At 40.2% G+C, this 22,395-nt stretch overlaps 1 protein-coding gene across 5 annotated transcripts in view; it reads left to right on the top strand.

Annotated features, from left to right (window-relative positions):
* The window catches only part of KCNIP1 (potassium voltage-gated channel interacting protein 1), a 349,864-nt gene that overhangs the window by 246,677 nt on the left and 80,792 nt on the right, over positions 1-22,395 (top strand). Inside the window, exon 3 of one of the 5 annotated variants that reach the window (XM_062002325.1) lies at positions 5,993-5,999. The exons of the other annotated variants lie outside the window; for them this stretch is intronic. Within the exon in view, the coding sequence (XP_061858309.1) occupies positions 5,993-5,999 (7 nt within the window). The remainder of the gene's footprint in view (positions 1-5,992; positions 6,000-22,395) is intronic. 5 annotated transcript variants of the gene reach the window in all.

The raw sequence follows: 22,395 nt of genomic DNA, 5'->3' as shown, positions 1-22,395 counted from the left end.
GATTTCTGTGACCTGCTCAGTTGCAGGAGGCATATTTTAATATCATCTGCATAGGTCAATTTACAGCTCTAACTTCTGTAAAGAGAATGTGGGCAACTCAAAATTCACCAGTGAGTAACTTTGAAATGGTTTCTTTACTAAGAAGATCTAATAGCAAATGCTGTAAGATAAATGAGTGCTTCCATACATAAGACAAGCTAGATAACCTTCTGTGCAGTCTATTTGTCAAACAGCATGTTGCATCTTCATTTCTTAAATGTTGTGTTTGAGGCTAGGATAAAAAGAATATATCTGCTAACAAGGCTGCCTTCAAATATGACATATGTCATTCAAAATGCTGCCTCAAAACAAATGTTTGCTTCCATTAATAGATAACCTTTTCTAAGCTCTTCCTGTATGTTATCTGATATGATATTGGTTAAACTTGTTATTTCAGAGAGCAGTGATTTGGTTCCTTCAAAAGGAAGTGGTATTTTGGATTCTCTGATAAAATTAAATCACTGGGGACTTGCAGTAGGTCTGGAAGCAAAATAAAGATGATGATTCTCAGGGTATTTTTGTATATTTTGTGAGTTACTTCTCACTTCAGGGCTGGGAGGGAGAAGAAGTTTTCATATCGTGATCTGCCACCTCCCCAGTGGCTACAGACATGAGAATGACAGACGAATATCTCTGCAGAGCTAAGACCCAGCACTACAGCCATGAACAGCTCCTTTAGATAGGACAATTGTTACTGGCCACTGATACTTAAGATGGGAGAGATGGCAAAATACAGTCTTCAAATGCAGCTCTTATTTTTCCTTTTGAACATGAATTTGTTTGGAAGACTTTTTTTCATTATATTTCATTATCTTTACAGTCGAGAAAATGAAGGCAGCTGGTCTGCTAATGCTGCCATGAAGTCCTAAAAATTAATGGCAAAAGCTGCAGGTCAGACACCTTGTCCTGGCTAGATGCCATGCTTGGGGTGAGAACACCGTCTCTGCAGCCATCAGCAGGTGCACTGCTTCAGTGCTCATACAGCCTGCTACATGTCCCAGCTCTAAGCCAAGCATGGGATTTAACCACCAGACTCTTCATTCTCTAAAATGAGACCAGGCAGGTGAGAACTTCACTTAATTAGGTTAGATTAAATATACATCTTGAAGTTTTTGACAATGCTGTGTGTTTTGCTAAGACAGGGGGTTTCTCTTCCACAAAGCCTCTTGAAAAATCTGTGTGATAATCATATCTTGAGACTGAAATGTAAATAAAGGAATACTTCCTTGAGTATCATTCACAGCTTGTTGAGTCAGGTTTGGCTCAATCTAGCAGTGTCTGTTTGTGTTTGAGCAGACTTTCTCTGACCCTCTTCCCTATGGAATTTCTGCTGTGCATGCAAGACAGTTGGGAAAGCAACTGTTACACTTTTTAAAAAGCGGGGGGGAAACAGTGTATCCAAGAAAACCAAAGGAGTTGCATGTCTTCTCCCCTGTTTTCCTAGTCTGGTTCTTTCAGTGAAGGGGATCCTTGTCAGAAATTTTTGCACACATTTATGTAAGAGTAGCAATATCACACGTGAGCCATGTCTGTGGTAGGAATGGAGTTTTGAACAGTAAATACTCGACACAGTTTTTCCTGTCACAAACAGGTGACTGCCTGCTCAGATGCTGGATGTTCCAAGCTTTTCCTGCTGGCAGATTCTGCCATTAAGCCTTGGCTTCTGCTATGATTATTGCTCAAAGGAAATATTCTTAAAACGGAGATTTCACAAAAATTCTGAAATCTTGCTTTATTTTTCCCCTGTTCTGCTATGCACCATATGGGTTTTTTTTTTTCCCCCTCTCATACCTTTAGCACTCTCTGTGTCTTTTTAGAGCAAACACAGTCCTGATGTTTGCTGTGTTGGGTATCTGGAACACTCTACATGGTCATTTGGTTGAGAGAGCTGTGGATTCTCTAAAACCCAATCCTGTGGTGTAGCCAATTTGACTAAAGCATCAAGAAGGAAATGAGATTCTATAAGCAGTGCTGTTTGTAAACAGCACATACCCCTGACAGTCGTGCAAGCCTGTGCTGGCTGGCTGTTTTAATCCCACTTTGATGCTGCACATGAAATGACAGGTTTTTACCTAGGAAAGCATTCATGTCATCTCCACACATTAATTTTGTTTAAGGTGAGAGGTTCAGGTGTTATCTGTCTTCCTTGCTAAATCCATGAGAGCAGAATGACTTTGTATGGTTGGGAGAATACTGAAGAAAGATCTGGGAACCTCATTTTCTGCCAGTGGCTCTGCCAGGAGAGGCTCAGTGACCTTAGTATAGTCATTTCACCACACCATTCATCCCATTCTCCATCTGTAAGGTGAATCCATGATACACCCATACCCTTGGAAACAGTTCATGAGGTACGTTACTGAGCACGAGGTGCTGTTGTTTCTGTTGCCTCTCAGCTGCTTCTTCCAAAGCAGCTCTTGGTGCTGCTTTGCTGCTGTTCTGCTCACAGTTGATTTTGCAATCTCTTGCTGTGGTTGCAGGCATCCAGCAAGCGTGCATACAGAGCCATGGACTTCTGTTTCTAAGTCATTTTTGAACAGCTTCTTTAAAAAATGGACTCACCTGTAGCTTGAAGTTTAGGTAAAGATGTTAACTGTTACTGTGTGATTAACTACATGTCTTGTAATCACTTTGGAGATCACTGGTATCATTGAACCGCAACCCAAGTATCATTTTTTAAGTGATGCAAGCTGGGATTTCTCCTCAATATTCATCTGAAAACTAAATCTCTACTTGAGGTGTCTTAATTTAATATTTTGTTATTTATTTAAACTGAAAAAATCCCACTTGCTTCTGAAATCAGAACTGTAGAAATGAAGAATTCCAGTGTGAGATGCTAGCAGACCCTGGGGGCTGGGAAAACTGAAACATCCTTTGCAAGTGTTTTGCACTGCCTTTTCTGGGATGGAGTAGCAAACAAAGGTGGCAGATGCTTGTGTTAAAAGGGTGATTCCACATTCATAGTGTGCATTGTTCCTGGATTAAATCACTGAACATTTTTGATAGTGTCTGCATTAAAAACTAGGCTAGTAGTCTGAAAAAAAATAAGATGGCACTGTCTGTATTAGGGATATGACTAAACCAAAAAACTCAAAATGAGAGCAATGGTAAAATTTACCTATAAAACATTGAAATGTGAAAATATTGCCCTGGACAGCTAACTAGTACTCACTGTTTCATAAATTAGGAGAATGACAGCTCTTTGTATCAAAGACTTAATATCCCTCTGCATTAAATTCTCTCTGCATCTTTTGGTATGACTGTATTAGCAAATAAATTATATTATTAGATGTGAATCGTATTCACTGAATAAATTGGCCTGGAATTTAACATTAGCATATGAGAAAACACTGAAGGCATTAAAGGAAATACTGAAAGAGCTGGAACTGACATATTTACCATAAGTTTAACAGAGCTGTATTTAAAAGAGATGTGCATGCAAAGATACTGAGCCATAATAAGGCCTCCTACACACACCACAGAATGAAATATTTATACTGTAATCATACTATTAATAAAATGATGGATCAGTCACCGTCTGCTGCAATGAAACTCAGCTGAGAGACTGGTTACTGTCTAGAGGAGCGAAACAATATGACAACTGAGGAGCAGAAGCATATGGACGAGCTTGGGAATCCCTGTCCTGAATTAGCCGTGTAATTGTGCAACATATTGACTACAAAACAGTTTCACTTTGCAATTGTCACTGTCCCTTTCTTCATTTCTTGGGTGAAGTGACCTGCTGGGGAGAAGAGGCCAGGGAGCAAAAGGAAGGTCTGCAGCTCTGCTTGTGCTGCTGCCATCCCTGGGTGGCTGGTTCCCAGTGAGTGCTGCGGTGGTTTTCTGCAGTGATCTGCCTTGTTTTCAGCCAGTGGCAGATGTAATTCTGAGGCCATGAGGAACAGCTGATCAGAGCAGGGCAATCTCAGGAGCTTTGCTGTCGGTTGCTACTCAGTGCTGCTGAGATGCTGAGCATCAGGTCATCTTCTCCTCATTGGACTTGTCTTGGTTTCTGAGGTTTGGAGAAAAAGATGAGAAAAGAAGAGGTTTGTGCAGGGGTGGAATGACAGATGGAAATGAGGGGAACAGTATATTTGGACTGTAAACTAACACAGAAGGGTCAAATCTCAGATGTGCCCTTAAGGGTAACTGTTCAGGAATATTTAACAAATAGACACTGTCTTGGTGCTCTCCTGACTGCTTTCCCAGTTCCTGCTGTTTGATGCATGTGTAAGTTATCTTAGAGATCTCTGCTTTTGAAGGGAACAGAAGGGTGATGTTTCTCACAAGTGTGATAAGGACACTTGTGTGAGTCATTTATCTGTGTAGCTCCCCAGTCTTGCCCCAGCCAGACCCACCTGGATGCCCAGTTCTGCACTGGTTCAGGCTTCATGCCACGTCAGAGCACTGTATGTGAGCATCTCCCAGAGTCTACCTAGAGAAAACTGGCTTTAGTTTTGCTTTTTTTTTTTTTAACCCATACCTTTCTCCTCTCTTTCTTTGTTTTTCCTTGTTGTTCTTGCCTTCATGCACCTTAATTTTTATCTCATGCTGTGAAAACTAACTGCAAAGCAGATGCTAATTAAGCAGTTACTTAGGGCTAGTGTCTGTGAATAATAAATGTCCAGGAATGCTGGTTTCTGTGTACACATTGTAGTGATAAACACAGTTTGATTTCCTGTTCTGTGTCCCTCTTGTGCATTGTTATGACCTGGAAGTCTAGCTGTATAACTTACCCTCTGGCATTGCAGCACACAGGCTTTCTCCTTGAACAGAGAGGTGAGTTAAGGAAGCAATACCCAAGTTCTCTGCGTATAGACAGGTGAATGGATAATCAGATACTGTAATCAGGAGGAACTAGCTATTTTCCTCCCAGAATACTCCTGTGTTTCTCTGTTGACAGCAGTATTTTCCTTCACAGGGAATTGCCGAGGCTCAAAAAACAACCATTTATTGAGAGTTTGTTACAAATATGATACATTTCTATGAGGAGGTAACTAGTAGGAAATGCACAGCCTGCAGCTTTGTTCTGTCAGCTTGACAAAGCTAAATAAGTTTTGATTGAGGTATATTTCAGTATTTTCATCTTCTCTGTCTCAGTTTCTATCTCAGTCTTGCCCAAAAGAGTATTACTAGGGGCTTGGGCTTGCCAGAAAACAGATAGAAAGTACTCTGAGGTCTAAAAATTGCTTTTTTTATCTTAAAAAAAACCAAACAAGAGGAAACTTTTCAAAGTAGGATACAGAGAAGTAATAATAACAAAAGTGTCACAAGAGGAAGATAGGGTCTGTAGAAGGCTCTTCTCTTTTTGGGGGTGTGAAGAGGCCCTCCCTGGTAGGAGCTCTGACACTGAACAAGGGCAGCTCTCTGCTCTGCACTTCTAAAGCAGAACTTCGATCTTGCCTCTTGAATTCAAGCAGGGAGGGAGGATGCCTCATGTCAAGGAGCTGAGCTGCTCTGCAAACACAGCTTCTGTAAATAAAGGGTCTACTTCTGTGGAACGTTTTTATATTCAACAAAAGAGATCTTGACAAGAAACAGAAATCATATATTTGTTAATTGGTTATGTTGGTTGCTCAATTGAGAGCAGGAACAAACCAGAACAGTGGTGCAAGTACACTGGACTGTGAGAAACTCCTTTTCTGAACAGAAATAAAATTGATTTTGAGTGCTTATGGGCATCACTCAGCTCATGTCACTTGTAGCAGGAGCAGATGTTTAAAACCTGGCCAAAATTAAGCTTAAGCTACTTTCTTACTTTTATCTTCTGTCTTGATCTATTTCCATTAGGTAGTGTTTCTTTCTTTTTCTTTCTGTACCAAACCATTGTTTATTGTTGTCAATTACAATACCTTATGTCTGGACTGTCCCAAAGGTGGTTTCATTTCCATGGTAATCAGATTTGATACTTCAGCAAATTCTTAACCTTCCCTCAGGAGTATTGAGGCCCGATGAGAAATCTGGTAAGGAGATGTTAGAATCTCAAATGAAGTTCAACAATGAAAAGTATACATGGTCCATTTTGCACTGCAGAAGAGTAAGCTAGGACTAATACATAAGGACTTGGTACTTAAGTCCTCGTAACATCGTACTCCATGCAACTGGACAAGGAAATCCTGAGAGACTATAACACAAAAAAGCAGCTAAAGATAGAAACACACAAATGGTTAAAAAGTCCAACAACTGAAATCGAGTCAGATTTCAGGCTTTCAAATACTATGAATGTAATAGTATAATAATTACAATAGTAACATAAGTTTAGACTTTTATTTACATGTTTGTGTATATATATCTTGCTTTCAAAGCCTGATAATCCCAAAATGAGTTAAAACTGAGTGTGGTAGGTGACGTTGTACACAGAAATGGCAGCCATTGTAAATAATCAACAGTTACCACAACAACTGGCCAGGTTTTCAAAAGGCTGGGGTTTTGTTGTAATTCTGTGCATGTCTGAAACTGGCTGCAAATATGGTGAACTGAGGGAAGGTAAGCAGAAAGGAGAGACAAGTGCTTGCTGATATCTGCTGCCCAGGTGCTCAGCTGAGAATAAGGTCCTTCAGAGAATTCTGTCAGGTCCAAGGACTTGGAAACAATTTCAGTTTTTCTGAGTGCTTGGAAAAGTGCTTCCTGAGGCAGAACAGCAAGTTGCACACAATTCTGGCCATAGGCATACTGTGTCCTTGCTGCCATCTTTTGCATTTCCTCCTCTGGAACGGCCATGGGAACAGCAGCTGACCTACAGCAAGGGCAGTTTTTCACCATCTGCACAGAGTCCCCAGGGCTGAGCAGCAAGAGGAAAGGCTTTTGTTTCACATATGCCTCAAACTTTAACACTGATTTCCCTCTAACAAGTCTCTTCTGATCATATTTATTATTTTACTATCTTCCTGTATTTGATGTGCAAGGTGTGCAGTGTGGGAAACCAAACTACCCAAGCATGTAGCTAGCCTTCTGTAATTGTCCTTCACTCGATAGGCAAATACAGCAATTGCTCATTTTCTAAATGAAATTCATTTGCTTTGAGTTTTCTGAAGTTTACTTCAGGATCAAGCAAAAGAATGTGTTTGGACTTTTTTCTCTGTGTTGTTAAACTGTGAGATGTCTGTAAAATTATAATTCAGGGTGAAAAAACAGCATCAAATTTTACTAGATATCAGACAGTTTGGGTGAATTTTGGCTGTGACAGAGAGGAAACGCTAAACAAAGTGGTTACTGTATATTCTGTTGCCTTAGAGACTGAAACATCTGTATCCATGCAGGCAAGTGATGCAGACATGGTAAGATTTGACTTCCTTACATTCCTGTGTTCATCTTGCTGTCAATGGAAATGTTTTATGGTGGGAATACACTAGGCTTCTTTAGCATTGTATTTATCTGGTTGTGTGGCATGTCTCGGACTAGGAGGGCTTTTTAATTAAAGTCTAACTCTGAAGTCAGGACGCTCCCTAAGAAAAGATGCTTTCACATGAATAATTTTTCAAGATGAACTTGGAGGGACTTGAAATGATTGTTGTACTGGTGATAATTGTTGGATTTGTGAAGGCACTGGAGCATCTGGGTCTCCTAGAAGGCAACTATGAAGGTAGGATGTTAAGAAATACAAAATATTTTATTCTGAAAGCCATTTGCTGCAGAGCATTATACTTTAATCTGTACGTGCATGTGCAGTGTTTTGAGTATCAGAGAAGCTGAATGGTACCTGAAATAACTTTAAATGCTGCCTTTAGACAAATTAAATGTATTTAAATGTCAATATAGTATTGTAGCTCTCATTGCAGCTCTGACAAGAAATGTGACATAATCTTAAACCATCCTTTGTCTGTGTTTAAGGTTGTTCCAAGAACTTCATTTCAGATTTGTGTGCTTTAGTAAACTGCAGCTTGCATCCTGAAGCTCTGAATGAAAGGAGGGTTTACATTTTAGTGAGTTTATCATTGTAACTTCTCAATATGTTCTAATTGCTGGGAATGTTGTGGCTTAATTTTAGCTATGGGCTATTAGTAACAGAATATACAAAAACCTTACTGAGCTTATTTGGATGAATGTTTCCATTGTAATCAGTTTAGCCCCCTTTCAAAATATTTCCCTTTAACAGATCTGCCTGTTCTTACTCTCTAGTCTCATGTATGTTTTAGGAAAACATTACCGATTGAAATGTAAATATGCTTTGTAGCAAATAGTTTGAGGGAGCTGGCTGCTAAAGATACTTTAATTCTTGTACTTCTCTGGTTTTCTAAACAATGTAATTCCTGTAGAAACACTGAAATATTAAATAGAGGCAGAAAGGGATGAATTTTAGTCAGCGAGCTCTATAAATCAAAACATATCTGTACAGATAGCCTCATTGTTTAATAAGAAGCGCAGATTTAAAGTGTCCCCAAATGTTCCTGGAGATGATATACATTGAACAGCTGCTTTTTATAGAAACTTGAGGGTCATTTTTCATGATAAGGTGGAAGCACACAGGTATTAAAATAACCTTCAGCTACCCACAGATACCGAACTGTTACTCCTTTCTGCTTCAGAGCTTATGACAACCTGGAAAAGGCAAGAGCGCTGGCCTCATATTAATTACATGACAACATTTAGTACAAGGTTCAAAGAACCTTCGAGACTGATAGCAACTAGTTTACTGGAGGAAAAAAGTTACAGAACTTGTGGTTCATTGGTGGTTTGTTTTATTTTAGTTCTCATGCATGGACCTATTTCTCCTACCTGCTGCTGCTTTGAGTATTTTTTCTAACCTCTCACATGTTTGGATTAATTAAGAGGTGCTGGTGATCATTTTTGCACAGCATTTTGAAGTTAAGGCAGTAATACAGATTGTTTAGCATTTGTTTTATGCACCAGCTCTAGATTTCCAAAGTCTGTTGAAATATTTAAGTTCTGCAAGCAAGACAAAGTGCCAACAGAAAGCTGCATTTACTCTGGCTTTTGTGAGCTTTCAGAAGTCTGTGTGCACCCATCATAGAAAAGTGTTAATGTTCTTTCTCCAGCTTTAGCAAAGTCCATTATGAACCGGTCCATCTGAGCACCTGCATTTTTTTAATCCTTTCTTTTTGCCTATCTGAATGCATTTAGCAACTTGTTTTAAAAACAAAAAGAAGAAGAAGGAAGCTCTAGGAGAGAGTACTTCTTGGGTGTGAGTAGCCACGGCATCTTGGTGCTCAGTCTCCTGACATACCCGTTAGCTTTACTCATGTAATTTGGTACCTTGGCTAATTAGGACAGGGAAGATTTGGGATATTTGAATAATGCAGTGCAAATCATAATGATGTCTAGTTGTTTTCTGATCAAGTGTAATTTAAGCTCTTGAGTAGGAGATTGGAGTTACTTTGTGAATTATGCTGAAAAAGGAGAAACTTTACATTAAGATGTTAGAACTTCAGGCGAAGTTGACATATTCAGTCTGTGCAGTTTGAGTGTGTTCACAATTATGACTTCATTGCAGTTACTTCTGCAATGTCCATCATCATGTAAGAACATACAGCATACACATGCTTTAGTGAAGCTCTTGTCCTCATGAAAGCTGCTGATTACTTTGCTTTAATGGCAAGATTACTTGAATGAGGTTGTCACTCATCATTTTCCAGCAGAGACCACTGATCGCTTTTTATAATAGGCTCATTCTTAATACTTACATGCTGTTTTTATACAGAGAAATTATACTTGATATTCTAGTGGGGAAAAAAATTAACTGCTATTAACTTCTATTAATCTTAATAGCCCTGCTTGATCCCATAGGATTTACAGAGTATGGTGCTACTTAGGGAGCTACACTATCAGTACAGTAATAATTCCGTAAGTGTGGGTTATCCTAGCAAGAAAGCAAATTTCCATGGCTACACTTCATTATGCAAAGAGAAAACAGGTATTGGAAATATACAGGAGTGGAAAAATGTGCTAAATCTCAAGCACAGCTCATAGAGTGCTGCTAAACAGCCAAAATAACTGAAAGATGCATCTGGCCTAGATAACTCATTGCTGAAGTTTTGACTTCCTGCAACAGTTGTGGGCTTTGTTTACACTGAACAGCTCACAAAAGTACACTGCTAACATGCTATCTACAGGTTGAAACCAATGTAATTATTACTTAAACTTATTAGTACTATTGATACAACAACTTTCAAAGTGACTTTGGCAAAGACAAAATATGAAATCTGTGCATTTTTAAATGGAGGAAAAGGACCACAGTTACCATGGGCAGAAACAGACTAAACTTCTTGAAACTGTGAACCTTTCCAGAGAATCATTATCAATGAATATGCTTCATCAATGAATGTGAATAATATTCATATGATTATATCAATAATTTATTATCAATGAATCTGCTCTTCTGAAGGCCACCATCACTAAAGGTGGATGCTAGTTCTGGAGTCTGAGTCCTCAGCTCTGGCTGGCTTTTTGCTTTTACTTTAACATGTGTAGATGTCTGGACAGGTAAGTGAAGACTTTGTGCTACTGAGAAAGTGCCTCTGTTTAAACATCATGTAGTGCATTCAAACTTATAAACTGCTTTGCAAAAATATTATCCCAAGCCACTTGTCATTAACTGAGCAGAGGGGAGGTTATCGGAGTATTCCTGCAGGTTTTGCGTTTACCCAAACCTGGTTTTGAAACAATACACAAATTTTCCTCAAAGCAATGCTCTCATACTATATTCCATCTGCTCCATTTGTATTCAAGTACAGAGGAGAATGGTTTTTGTAGCACCTGCTCATCACTAGATGTTCATGTGAACACATCATGTTCAGTAACAGCCCTAAATGAGCTGATAGAGCTGTCCTTGAGTGTACAGGTCTGGCTGTGGGTAGACTGAGCCAAAATAGCATAATCCACAGTAAAAAAAAGACAACTCTATGTATGTGTATGCAGCCTGCACAGATCTCTCAGCCCACCCCACTGAGGGGACAAGGATCACTACACACTCAGCATGGATGATACTTTATTCCAACCCCTTGTTTACACCATGTGCTTTTATCTGCTAGGACCAGCACCTCCTCTCCCTCCACCCTGTGCCCACCTCTTCTGTACCCGAGATCTTCTGGACGCCTACTACAACAGGAGTGTCAGAGGTTTTCCTCTTGCTTCTCCAAGATGATACTTGGACACACAGAATGTCTTTTTCAATTTATGCACATTTAAAATGGAGTTAAAAATAATGGCCAGATTCAGTTTCCTCCCTATTTGACCATAAAATATTTGGAACTTTAAAATGGAAAGGTACTAAATCAGTAGATTTTAAACCCCAAGAATCTGCTAACTTTGTGTTGATATGCTCTGCTGTGCACATAATAAACTTCTGCCTTTGCTCTGCCACCACTGACAGACTCATCACAGTGATCATCTAATTCATGCCTTAGAAGTTGGGTGAGAGATTGTCACAGGAGACTTGGTGGGTGTAAAGCAGTATCAGGATCATAACTTCTTTCCACTAATCTTAAATTGCTCTTGGTTTGTAAGAACAGCTGGATATTTTACATCTCTGCTTATCAGCTAGACTTGATAAATCTTTCCACTGAAAATGCCTGATGCTTTGCAGGTAAATATACAGCTGCAACCTTCTCTCATATTCAGTGTACTCCTCAGGCACACACACTTCTGATGTAAAAAGTAACAAACTAAGGTTCTGTCTTAGTATGTAACTCCTAATAAACTGTCAGGAGGAAAAAGACAGCAAAGCAGATTAGGGCAGAAGAATATGCCTCTTCTCTCAGGTGGGGAGGAGCATACACTGCAGACAGAGCACGATGGACAAGAATTAAATCTTTCCCAGACTCCTTCTACTACATAAGAGACCTGCTAAAAACATTATAAGAATTCTATCTTCTAAATGCATTTTTCAGCGTTGCCTTGTATCACAGTGGCTGAGTGTAATTGATTTCTCTCATTAGCACACTGATGTCATTCCTTGTCTTCCTCCATATCAAGCAAAAAGGTTATTTTTAGTCTGGCAGGCAACTGTGTTTATATGAGCTGCTCTTTCAGTTTACCAAACATCCTAGATAGAGGACATCAGCATGGGGGGTTAGAGGATCTGATAACTCTGATAGGAATGGAATTGACTTTTTGGGAGAGATAAGGTCTGCATCTTACACATCACCTAAGAGTGCCTGACATCTCGTCAGGCAGCCCAGAGTGTGGAGGGAGGAAAGATATAAGTGAGGCTAACCTGTATCAGGGGAGGCCAAAGGGTAAGTGGTACCTGAAGGCCAAATGTGATAATGAGACAAACCCAAATGGATCTTGGCAGCACAAACAGCAAGAAGGCATTTTAATCAGTACTGAGAGCTCTTGCTGCTTTCCTCTCAAAACACTAAAACACCTTACTTTATCCTGGAAATCTGTTTGTGTGGTGAGTCTCATGTTGTGGTCATTCTCCTTACTTGTACTAGCATAAATTGCAGAGTGAGGCTGAGACCCACAGCAGGCACAGGCTGCAGCTGGGTTGAGGTTCTCTGGGGAAGGTCCGAATGCACCAGGCAGCAGCACTGTTGTTTCTTCCTTTGGCTCCTTCAGTTGGAAAGGTTGTATTTAGTTCCTTAAAAGAATCACCTCCACTAAGGGAAATTGTAAATAGTAGATTCTCTCAGAAATGATGTCCCCATCTGCAGAGCATGTCAGTGAGAGTTACTGGTTAATGCAGGTACTGGGCTGGGACCAATGCCTCTTGTTAAACAACCAGATTACTCCTTGTCCACCTCAGCCCAAGCAGTTTCCAGCAACAGCTGGGCTGTGACATTCAGCCTGAAGGCCCTCTGCCATGGGGTCTTTTTTCTCCCATTCATCCAGGCTCATTTTTAAACAGAATTCCAAGGCCTCTCCATTTTCACATCAACTTATTCCATGCTGAGGATTTCAGTCCAGTGAAGAGGTTCAGAACAGCCTCATGCTGGTGGTGCTCTGGATCATCATCTTTCCTCTTGTTAGATAGAGAGGTTGGGACAGAAGTTAATCCCATCCAGCAGATTGTGTAAAAGCAGAGAAATACACAATCACTCAAAATTGTTGTAAAACTAATGCAGAATTGTCATATAGGTTTACTCCTGAAACTGGAAATATTGTATTATGGCCCTGGTTTTTGTGAGGATATTTGCACAACTTCTAAACATAGTGTGCACACAGCTTTCTTTTCACTTTGATTTAAGAATGGCTGCCCTCATTTCTAGTGTTGTTCAGCCCATATTTTTATCAGGAGAATTATCTATGTCTATATAAAAGGAAGCTGCATATAAAATCCAGTTGTTCAGTTGAGTTTTCTAAGCAAAGCTATTTGCTCAAAGGTGGAGGCAGCTTTTGCACAATGTATGATTCACTTACTAGCCTTTAAAATAATATTTCAAATATATAAGATCCAGATATTTTATACAGGTATGACCACTCTATAGTGTCACCTCATGAGATAATATAACAGTTTGAATCATTTATTTCAGCTCAGCTTGAAGTAGGTTTAGTTGCAGGTGGTGGGCAGTGGCCACTGTGTGTGAATAGCCACCATACTCAGTGGAGCCTACATTTGGCTTTTAATGAGAGCTGAACAGTTTTTTCACCTTTGTCACTAGGTGGGGATGAGGAATTGCTTTGCTGTAGGCTGGTGAAATGCCCTGTTTTACAGGGGGTTAAATCTGCTTGTGCAACCACAAATTCACTTGTATCATGACTTGGGTTAGAACTCTTGTAAAGAAAATAGATATTGCCTGAATCTTTCTCACTTCCATTTCTTCAGTGTTTTCAGTGAGAGATGTGGATGCGTTCACATTAATAATGATCTATTTCCTACATTCACTAAAATTTAGGCTATGAGAAGATTTAGACAAGTTTCAACATGGGAAAAACTGTAAAATATTCCCTTAGCTGTGCTGAAGCACTGCTCCATCATGTCTGAGATGTCAGAAGCATGTACAACCTCTTTGGCTGCTACGTTAGTCTCCTGTGACTGAGTGATTGGTACCCTGTCCCTTCAAGTACATACCTGGCAGCTTCTTTACCTAAACATCCAACAAAGGAGTTAAAAATAATAGTAACCATTAAAAAGCCTTTCAAAGAGGAACACACATCATGATCCAGTTGTATGAGCTACTTCTGCCCCAGAGACCAAGGAAGTCCTTGAGTTAGAGGGTAAAGAGTGAATTAGTGCTGTTGAGATGCAGCTGATACACAGTCAGTGCAGACAGGCTGAGTGCCATGGACACCTGTGGACACAGCTCACCTGTGAGGCTTACTCTTGCCCCAGCTAGATTAAAATATTTGTATTTACAAATATGTGTCAATACCTGATGCTACTGAGCATAGGAGTGGGTATCCTTGGAGACAGTGCCCTGGGACGCTCTAGAGGAACAATTTAAAGCTCAAGAGGAACTGGGAAAACTTGAATGCACAACTGGAACAGCATAGGTTTTGTTATTACAGTAATAATAGGTCTGATTATTCTAATCAATCTCTGAAGAAACATGAGATTTATTTTCTCTGGCAGGAGAAAATTTCACCTGTGTCCCCAGGGGAAACTGTATCAGTGCAAGAAAGGGTGAGCTCTGAGTGTCATTGTGAGCTGTTGTGTTGGTGGAGTTGCTCCTATCATGTCAGTAATGGTGCACAGCTCCATTTCAGCATTGTGCCTCCAGTACCAAGGAGACATATATATCACTCTTATCATAGGACAAAGCAGGTGGAAATTGGATGCTTGATATTGTGAATAGTCTATATTTCCAGCTTTGTCAATTCAGATCTTTCTTAAAGATAAGGGAGCTTCTGTGGTCCCAGAATTCCAACAGCTCCCCTGGGTCTCTGGGACGGTCACAGGATTCTACTTACTAACTATAATACCAAGTTCATATTGACAGAATGTCAGCTTTATTTTTATATCTCAAAAACCTCTAGCTTTAGGCTTGTTAGTTAATCCAAGTTTTCTCTACTGTGAGGTGGAAAAAACTTTTTGCTTTAGTCTGTGCTTTTCCATTAAACACCTGACCCATTTTTGTCCTAACGATACTTCTGTGCTTAAAATTGCTTCATAGTTCAGTTCTGGATTCAAAGGATTTTACCAGTTGCTGAAATTGTCCCTTTTTTTTTTTTACCTTTTGTCCTGACCTCTGAATTGTTACTATTCTTAAAGAATTTATTCTCCTGTGTCATTTGATGAGGCAGAAAAATATGAATTCAATAAACATCCCAACAATGTTGAGATGACCTAATTCTGACTTCTTCAGAAAGCTGGATTTTTCTCCCCAGTTCTTTCTTACGGACATTTTACTGTCCAATATGCAGATTTTAAGAGGGGGATAAAGAAGAGGTACTTCATAAAATGGTGATGCATCTGTCTTCATTCATCACATACTTCAAAATACTGTGTTTTCTGTAGCATATTTTGCAGTGCTTTGAGCTCACCTTTTCTCACATTCAGCCACTAATTTGTAGTGCCTTGGTGAATATACACATAATTAATGTCTTTCAGTGAAAATGCAGGTAAATTGTTTTCTTCTGCCTCAGAGGTGATACACTGCAGTCCTATCAGATGTCACAGTATTATACACTGTAGGAGAATGGGAGTCATCCTTTGAGGGTAGAGGACCATTGCCTTGCATGAACCAAAAAGCATGGGGTGAAGAGGCAGCCCAGAAATGAAAACAGGAGGAGAGCCTCAAAGATCTCACTTCAGAAGTTTATCTTCCCACACCAGAAAAAAATAAGAAAGAGGGGAGAAAAGGAGCCCATAGGAGTGAAATAGCCTGAAGAAAAAGCACTTCTGTGCATCTCAGGAGGTTAAATACATCCTTGGGAATGGACACGTGGGGATTCAGAAGTTAAGCACCTTCTGCTCCTTCTGCTTTCCATGGATAGTCTTCAAGGATCTCTCTGTGTGGGAATGATGTTCTTGCACAAGGCAGGTTGATGCACAAGGCTGCTGGATGCATCCTGGGGCTTTCTTTTGGCAAGGGGAGGTACATTACAACTTGAAAGGCATCTGGTTTAGGGCAGCAAGTGAGCTGCTCTACCAGTCTAATGTAATTTGAAAACTTAAAAAGATAAAAGAAAATCATTACACAGTACTGGATCTTGGGAAATCTGAATCTGTTGCCTGTGCTACCACCTACCTGCATCCTTTACCACATCCTATGATGATATTTCCCCTGTGTAAGTAAGAATATCTCCAGTCATTGCTTTCTCTGTTTTACTTTCCCTATAACATGAACACGTCACTCGTTTCCTGTTGACCTAAGTTTATTTCCTAGGAGGATTGTGTGCTAGCTTGTTTCTCCTTGTCAGGAGGAGCATTGGCTGTTGCTGGCTATCAGCTCACCATCCACTGTCCTTTACCTACTGCTGGACGCTTGTTTTCCTTGCTTTTTCTCTTCATGTTTATAAAACTTGAAGATTCTATACTTCAACCAGAGAGTTTGATGAATAGTGGGGAATACTGTAAGGACCAAGTGCCTACCACCACTTACTCCTTGCAAAGGCATTCAGGATAAACCTGTGGTGAGCACTTCTGAGAACAAGCTAGCCAGGGCTGCAATACAGAGGGCAGCCACTTCTGGCAGGTTTGCATCCCATATGAACAAGCAGTGTGAAGCAGGCTATGCTGGAGCATTTATTTATGATATTCTTCACCTTTTGAAGGTTTCAGTAGTGTTCCCTGCAGCTATTTGCACTTTTGTTTCTTATTTTTAAAAGCATCTTTTTGAGCTCAGCTGCTTGCAACTCCCAGCTGGGCTTTTAAAATACAAAAGGAAAGGTTTAAAGCAGCTGCCATTGAATACTGAGCACAAATGACAATGCCAGATACATGCTCATATTGTCAAGAAGATGAAAGAGACCATTTGTGATGGGATTTGTAGGAGAAATTTGAGGACTGCTAGTGCAAAGACAAATTAAAGTGTGCCCTGTGAATGATTTCCTCAAGCTCTGACTTGCCATCATTCCTCCTCCCCTCTCTCCTTACCCACCTTCATCACCACAGTTCTGCAGTTCCTATTCAACCTGTATTCAACTGGAAAGGAAGCTGGTTCCAAAATAAACAACTAGGTAATATACTAATAAAGCTGACCAAAGTAGTGGGCCTGCTTGTTTAGTTATGGGATGGCAGCCCCTTCATCCCAATAGTAACAGTCTTCCACTTGTCCTTAGCAGGTCTCATCATGCTTGCAAAGGAGACTGTTTATCTTGATTTCGGTTTCACAGGCAGAGATGGTGTGACTATGCTCCAGATGCTGTACAGCTCTCATCTTCACAGCTTTTGTTTTTCCACAGTCCCACGTCAGCTTCATGGCTCTAAGTTCCTTGGAATATTTTCTCAGACCCTCAGAAGGTTTGGAGGTGTCACCTGCAATGAATCTTCAAATTTCTCCTTTTGCTTTCAAGTCGGGAGGCCAATTTTTCTGGTGAATGGGTTTTAGAGCAGTTCCTCCAAGGGAAGTTTTTCTTCCTGGTGTCTGATGGGAGACTTGGGACTAGCCCACTGCAAATATGCTGAATTTCTGTGAATCTAACCACAGAGCAGCCTATTAATGTTACATTACATGTCCACAGCTAGTGTTGTTCAGAAGAGCTTTTGCTTAATGAAGTGTTCAGCCTATATTAATTTGAATATTAATACTCTATGTAAAAATAATTCCAAATTGCCTGAAAACTGGCATTGGAAGTTTCAGAAAACCTCCATGGTAGGTTACTATAGGCAGCAGCAAACACTTGAATAGTCCTTGGCTAAAAAAGCAGCATTTACCATAGGTCAGAAAAGTAAACACAAATGCAGCAACTCCAATTACAGTGGAACATCAAACATCTGAGTGCAAGATGAAGGAAGTTGTACATGAATGCCTGACAAGAAATCTATTGAGCATATTAAATTATACACCTCTCCCAGAATAGCTGGAGTTCTAAAAAGAATATAGTGCAGCAGTACTCAATCAAGAACAAAAATACAAGCCTGGTGCACATCAGACTTAGGACAACGTACACACAAGGACTACTTTGAAAGTGAGAAAACAGCTTTGAACTCCACAGCATGCCATTACGCAAATACACACGCATGCAAATGATAAAGCAATCTCTCAGTGAAGTGAAGCAATGCAACAGCCACCCTCCACCATAAACCAGGACACAGACAATGGTAACAGAAAAGGGAGGTGAGGAGAAACAGATAAGCACGAAGTCAGTACCCAGGGCCTGTGCTGGCCAACATCAGATTTAGCTAGGAGCAGAGCTAAAGGGACCTGAGAAAGGATAATGTTGATTGCAAGTCTAGCTCTTCCTAATCACAAGCCACCACGTACCCAGTAAAGCATTTACTCTCCCAAAGCTCTCTGCAGGACTCTCTGTAGTAAAACCTAGTGAAGTACCTAAAACCAGGGAAGTAGGAAAAATCTACAACTGCATTGAAATCTGGGTCTGTGCACTGGCAGGGTGGTTGTTAATAAATGACACTTTCAGGGAGCAGGACCCAGACAATGCTGCACCAGAAGTAAATCACCTTCGAATGTGACCCAGGAGTGTGACCCAGCGTGCACCAGCAGGAACACAGATAGAGTTCAATTCATTTCTAAGAGTGATTTTGTGTTATCATGTGGGAAGTGGGTCCAGAGAGCTGCAAATAACTACTGGGTTGGGGTTTTTAATTTCCTGTAATATAAAATGAGTGCTAATTCTAGCAGAGTATGGATCAGGGTGGATGTGTCTCAGACCATGGCAACTAGCTGATAGAGAGCTTCTATTCTGTAACACCTAGTGATATTGCCTGAACTCTGATAATTAACAATTTACTATCCAGAAAATTAAATTGCGTCTAAATTTATGTATGGGAAGAAGATGACAATAACTTTCTGAGCAGCTCAGTAAAGTGGAGTTGGATTTTAGCTTTCTGCTCTGGTGAGAAAGGTTAATGAATGTTGTACATTCATATTAAAATAGTTGAGGGAAGGGTGAGCAGCTGGCAACAGCAAGAGTGCCTGAGCCAGAGGAAACAGCATTATTTGCTCTGTCACTGCCATTCTGTGTGACCTTGCATGTTCTTACTGGGAATTTAACCTATCACATCTCCCAATATAATTTGATATCCACAGGTATGGACAGAGCTGTACCACTTAGGGCATTAGAGATATACAAAGTATTAAGCTGTTGAAGGGCTTCAGCAGGAGTGGGGAAAATAGCCTTTTTAGGTAGTTTCCAAACCAAATGCAGAATATCTGTTTTCTTTCAATTGTTTTCCCATGGTTTGTATGAAATTGAGCTGGCAAGCTGCAATGTGGGCTTGAGGCAGCAGAAGCCTTGCGATGGCACAGACTCCTGTGGACCCGACTGGATCCATATGTCTGCCCCAAGGTGGCTTCTGGCAGCACTTTTCTGACTCCTTCATAAAACCCTCCCAACACAAAGGCTCCACAGTCTCTCTAGGCAATTTATTTTAGTGCTTTGTTGCCTTCTCCAGTGGAAAGCTTTTTTCTCATACCAAATTGATTCTTCCTTGCTAAACCTGAAGCTTGTTACTTCTCTCATGCACTGAGGACATGTAGAATAGATTAACCTCTTCCTCTGCATCGGTCTTTTGTGTATTTCTCATCTCTTTTTGGTCTCTCCTCTCCTGAGCAACCTCAATTTGTTTAGGTCTTATTTATTAGGCTATTGATCATTCTCACTGCTCTGGACTTTATTTAATTGGCTTATATCTTTCTGGGTGTGCATGACCCAAATTTGGATCTTGTACTCCAGCTGAGGCCTTGATAGTGTGGATAGGAGTAGAAAGGCTATTTCATTTGTCTTGTAAGTTATTAAGTTATCTCTGTGCTTGTACTTCTAGAGGAGCATTGGCCTGTGTTTTGTAAAATATGGGGTTTGATCCTTTTTAGCTCCTGATTTTTTTAATGAAGCTCCAATATCAGCAAAGTTCTTTTCTGCCCTTCATTTGTGCAGATGATTATTCCAACATAGGTATAGACTTCTGCATTTGTTCTTATTGAATAGAAACCTCAGCTGGTTTGTTTTCAGACTTTGATTTTTAAGATATTTTTTCAAATCTATCTTGGATCTTCAACTTATTTCCTCCCCTTTTCCAGCTTGGTATTACTTGCCAGTCTATTAAGTACTCTAATTCATCTGCCATTCATAATGAGTGATGCCAGCCCTAGGACAGCTCCCTGTGAGGCTCAGGTGTTTTTGTATCTTCTATTTTGAGACTGAACCTTTGACACTACTTTGAGTCGGTTTTCAAGTAGTTCTGCATCCACTGCCTCGTATTTTCATCCAGACTCTGTTTTTTCTGCTTGTATACAAGAAAGTGAGATGAAATACTGTGAAAAGCTTTAGAGAAATCAAGATGTGACACAAAATCTATTGACTGACTGTTGAAGGAAACTAGATTGGTTTTTATACCATTTTCTCTGAACAGATCCAATCAGTCAGACACTCATTTTCTTGTTATTTCCTCTCTGCTTACCAATTGTTTGGTTTCATTTGTTTCTAGGAAGTGCAGCTAAGCTGATAGATACCTAATTCTCCATCTCCACATTCTTCTCCTCTTGTAAAGACAGGCAGTGTTTCTTATTTCAGTCTTCTGCATCTCATCCTAGTTCTTCAACATTGTGTCACCAATAACTGCCAACAGCCCTGAGATTTCCTCAGCCAAGGCTGGATCTCAGGTATAACCCACTGCTAAACCTTTGGCTTACCTAAGTATCCCTTAATCTCTTTCTCCCTACTCAAAAAATCTAGTCCCTTGTCCTTGATTTTATTAATTTCCATGCTTTTGGTTAGAATTGAGTCTGGATGAATCATTTTCTGGTTGTTTTTTTCCCACATGCTATGTGAAAAAATTACTGAATTCAATAACCTTGTTGGCAATATCATACATTGGCATATCTGTTACCACTTCCTAGAGGCTGCTGTCTTTGTTGCTCAAGGTCACATGCTCACACACACCAAAAAAAAGCACCATTCCCATTATCTTCCTGATTTGGCAGCCTGCATTATTAAATTCTCTGCTGTGATAGGAACCAAGATTTCTTTTTTCTTCCCAGCTAATACCTTCTCCTACAGTCCAGATTTCAGATGTTCATCTTTCAGGTACTCTTCCTGTTGATTTCAGAAACCAAATACAATTGAGCAATCAAATTATTCCCCTCTTTACAGCTCTCATAACAGCAGGCCAGACGACCTTCTTCAGAGCACTTGGAAAAACTGCATGCAAACTGCAGGCCACTCAGCCCTGGCTGCAAGCCAGTTTTGTTTGTACTGTTCTTCTGAAATGCACAAGCGCAGTCATCTCATGCTTTTCTCCTTGGTGATCTAATGGCTCTTACAGTGACAGCCGCAGAAGCAGGAGCAGGAAACCTCAGTGGAAGAGAAGTAGTAGGGTAAAAAAACAAAGTATAAAATCCTCCCCAACAGTTGTGAATTAATAGTCTCATCTGCGAGGTACTTTCCAAACCCTGCACAGTATATTGTCCATTAATAACCTAAAGCAGGTTGACTCCAACAATGTATTTTAGCAGACATAATGGTAAACCTTTGTCCTTATGCAGGGTGATGGAGGAAGAAGGCATGCTGCATTTCCTTGGTACGAGTGTTTTTGAGGGGAACAGCCACAACCAGGGTGACACAGGGAGCTCACTGAGAGCTGCTGATGACACTGACTTCTCCCACAGGCCATGTGGAAGGCAGATGATGCTGCTGAGCACTGTCCTCAGGTCTGGCCCAGACCCCAGCCCTTTCTTGCCCTGCTGAAGCCTAGTGGCCATGGGTTTGCTTAGCTGGGTCGTTTCCTTTTTAAATAACCTGCTTTTGAATTTCAGTGCATCTCCGTTTGCAGCTTCTGTTAAATCATGATAAAGAGGGAAGAGGCACTGGCAAATTGTGCTCTGGTTACTTATGCCTCCTTTGCCATATGTTCACTCCATTTTAACTAGCTCTACTCCATTTGATCACTCCTCATGTGGAAATATCCCCATGCCTTAGTTCTTTCTATTCTTGAAGTGCAGATTACTGAACACTGTTTAAAGAGATAACTAACAAACTGAATGCTACCATATGCAGTATTAATTGCATATGCAAATACAGTAGGCTTCATTACAGGATTCCCAGGCATTTCCTGTGAAATCTGTGCCACGTTACTATAACAGCATGCTTTTATTTGAAGGCAAAGAGGACCAGTGAATCCAAAATTACTTTGAGGATATCTTTAGCAAATCTCTCCTTTACTTTGAAATAGTCAATTAGCTACCGTTCTAATTTTATATCAAAACTGTCATCCTATACCAGAGAATTTTAGAAGTCAGTAGGTGCTTCTATCTGAAAAGAAGTTTCTGGCAAAACTTTCTGTTCTGAAAGATGGTACCAAACTGAAAAGGGTAGAATACATCACCAGCTGATTTT

Source organism: Colius striatus, chromosome 9 (assembly GCF_028858725.1).
Source record: "Colius striatus isolate bColStr4 chromosome 9, bColStr4.1.hap1, whole genome shotgun sequence".
NCBI lineage: Eukaryota > Metazoa > Chordata > Aves > Coliiformes > Coliidae > Colius > Colius striatus.
This window is presented reverse-complemented; position numbering and strand designations above follow the sequence as displayed.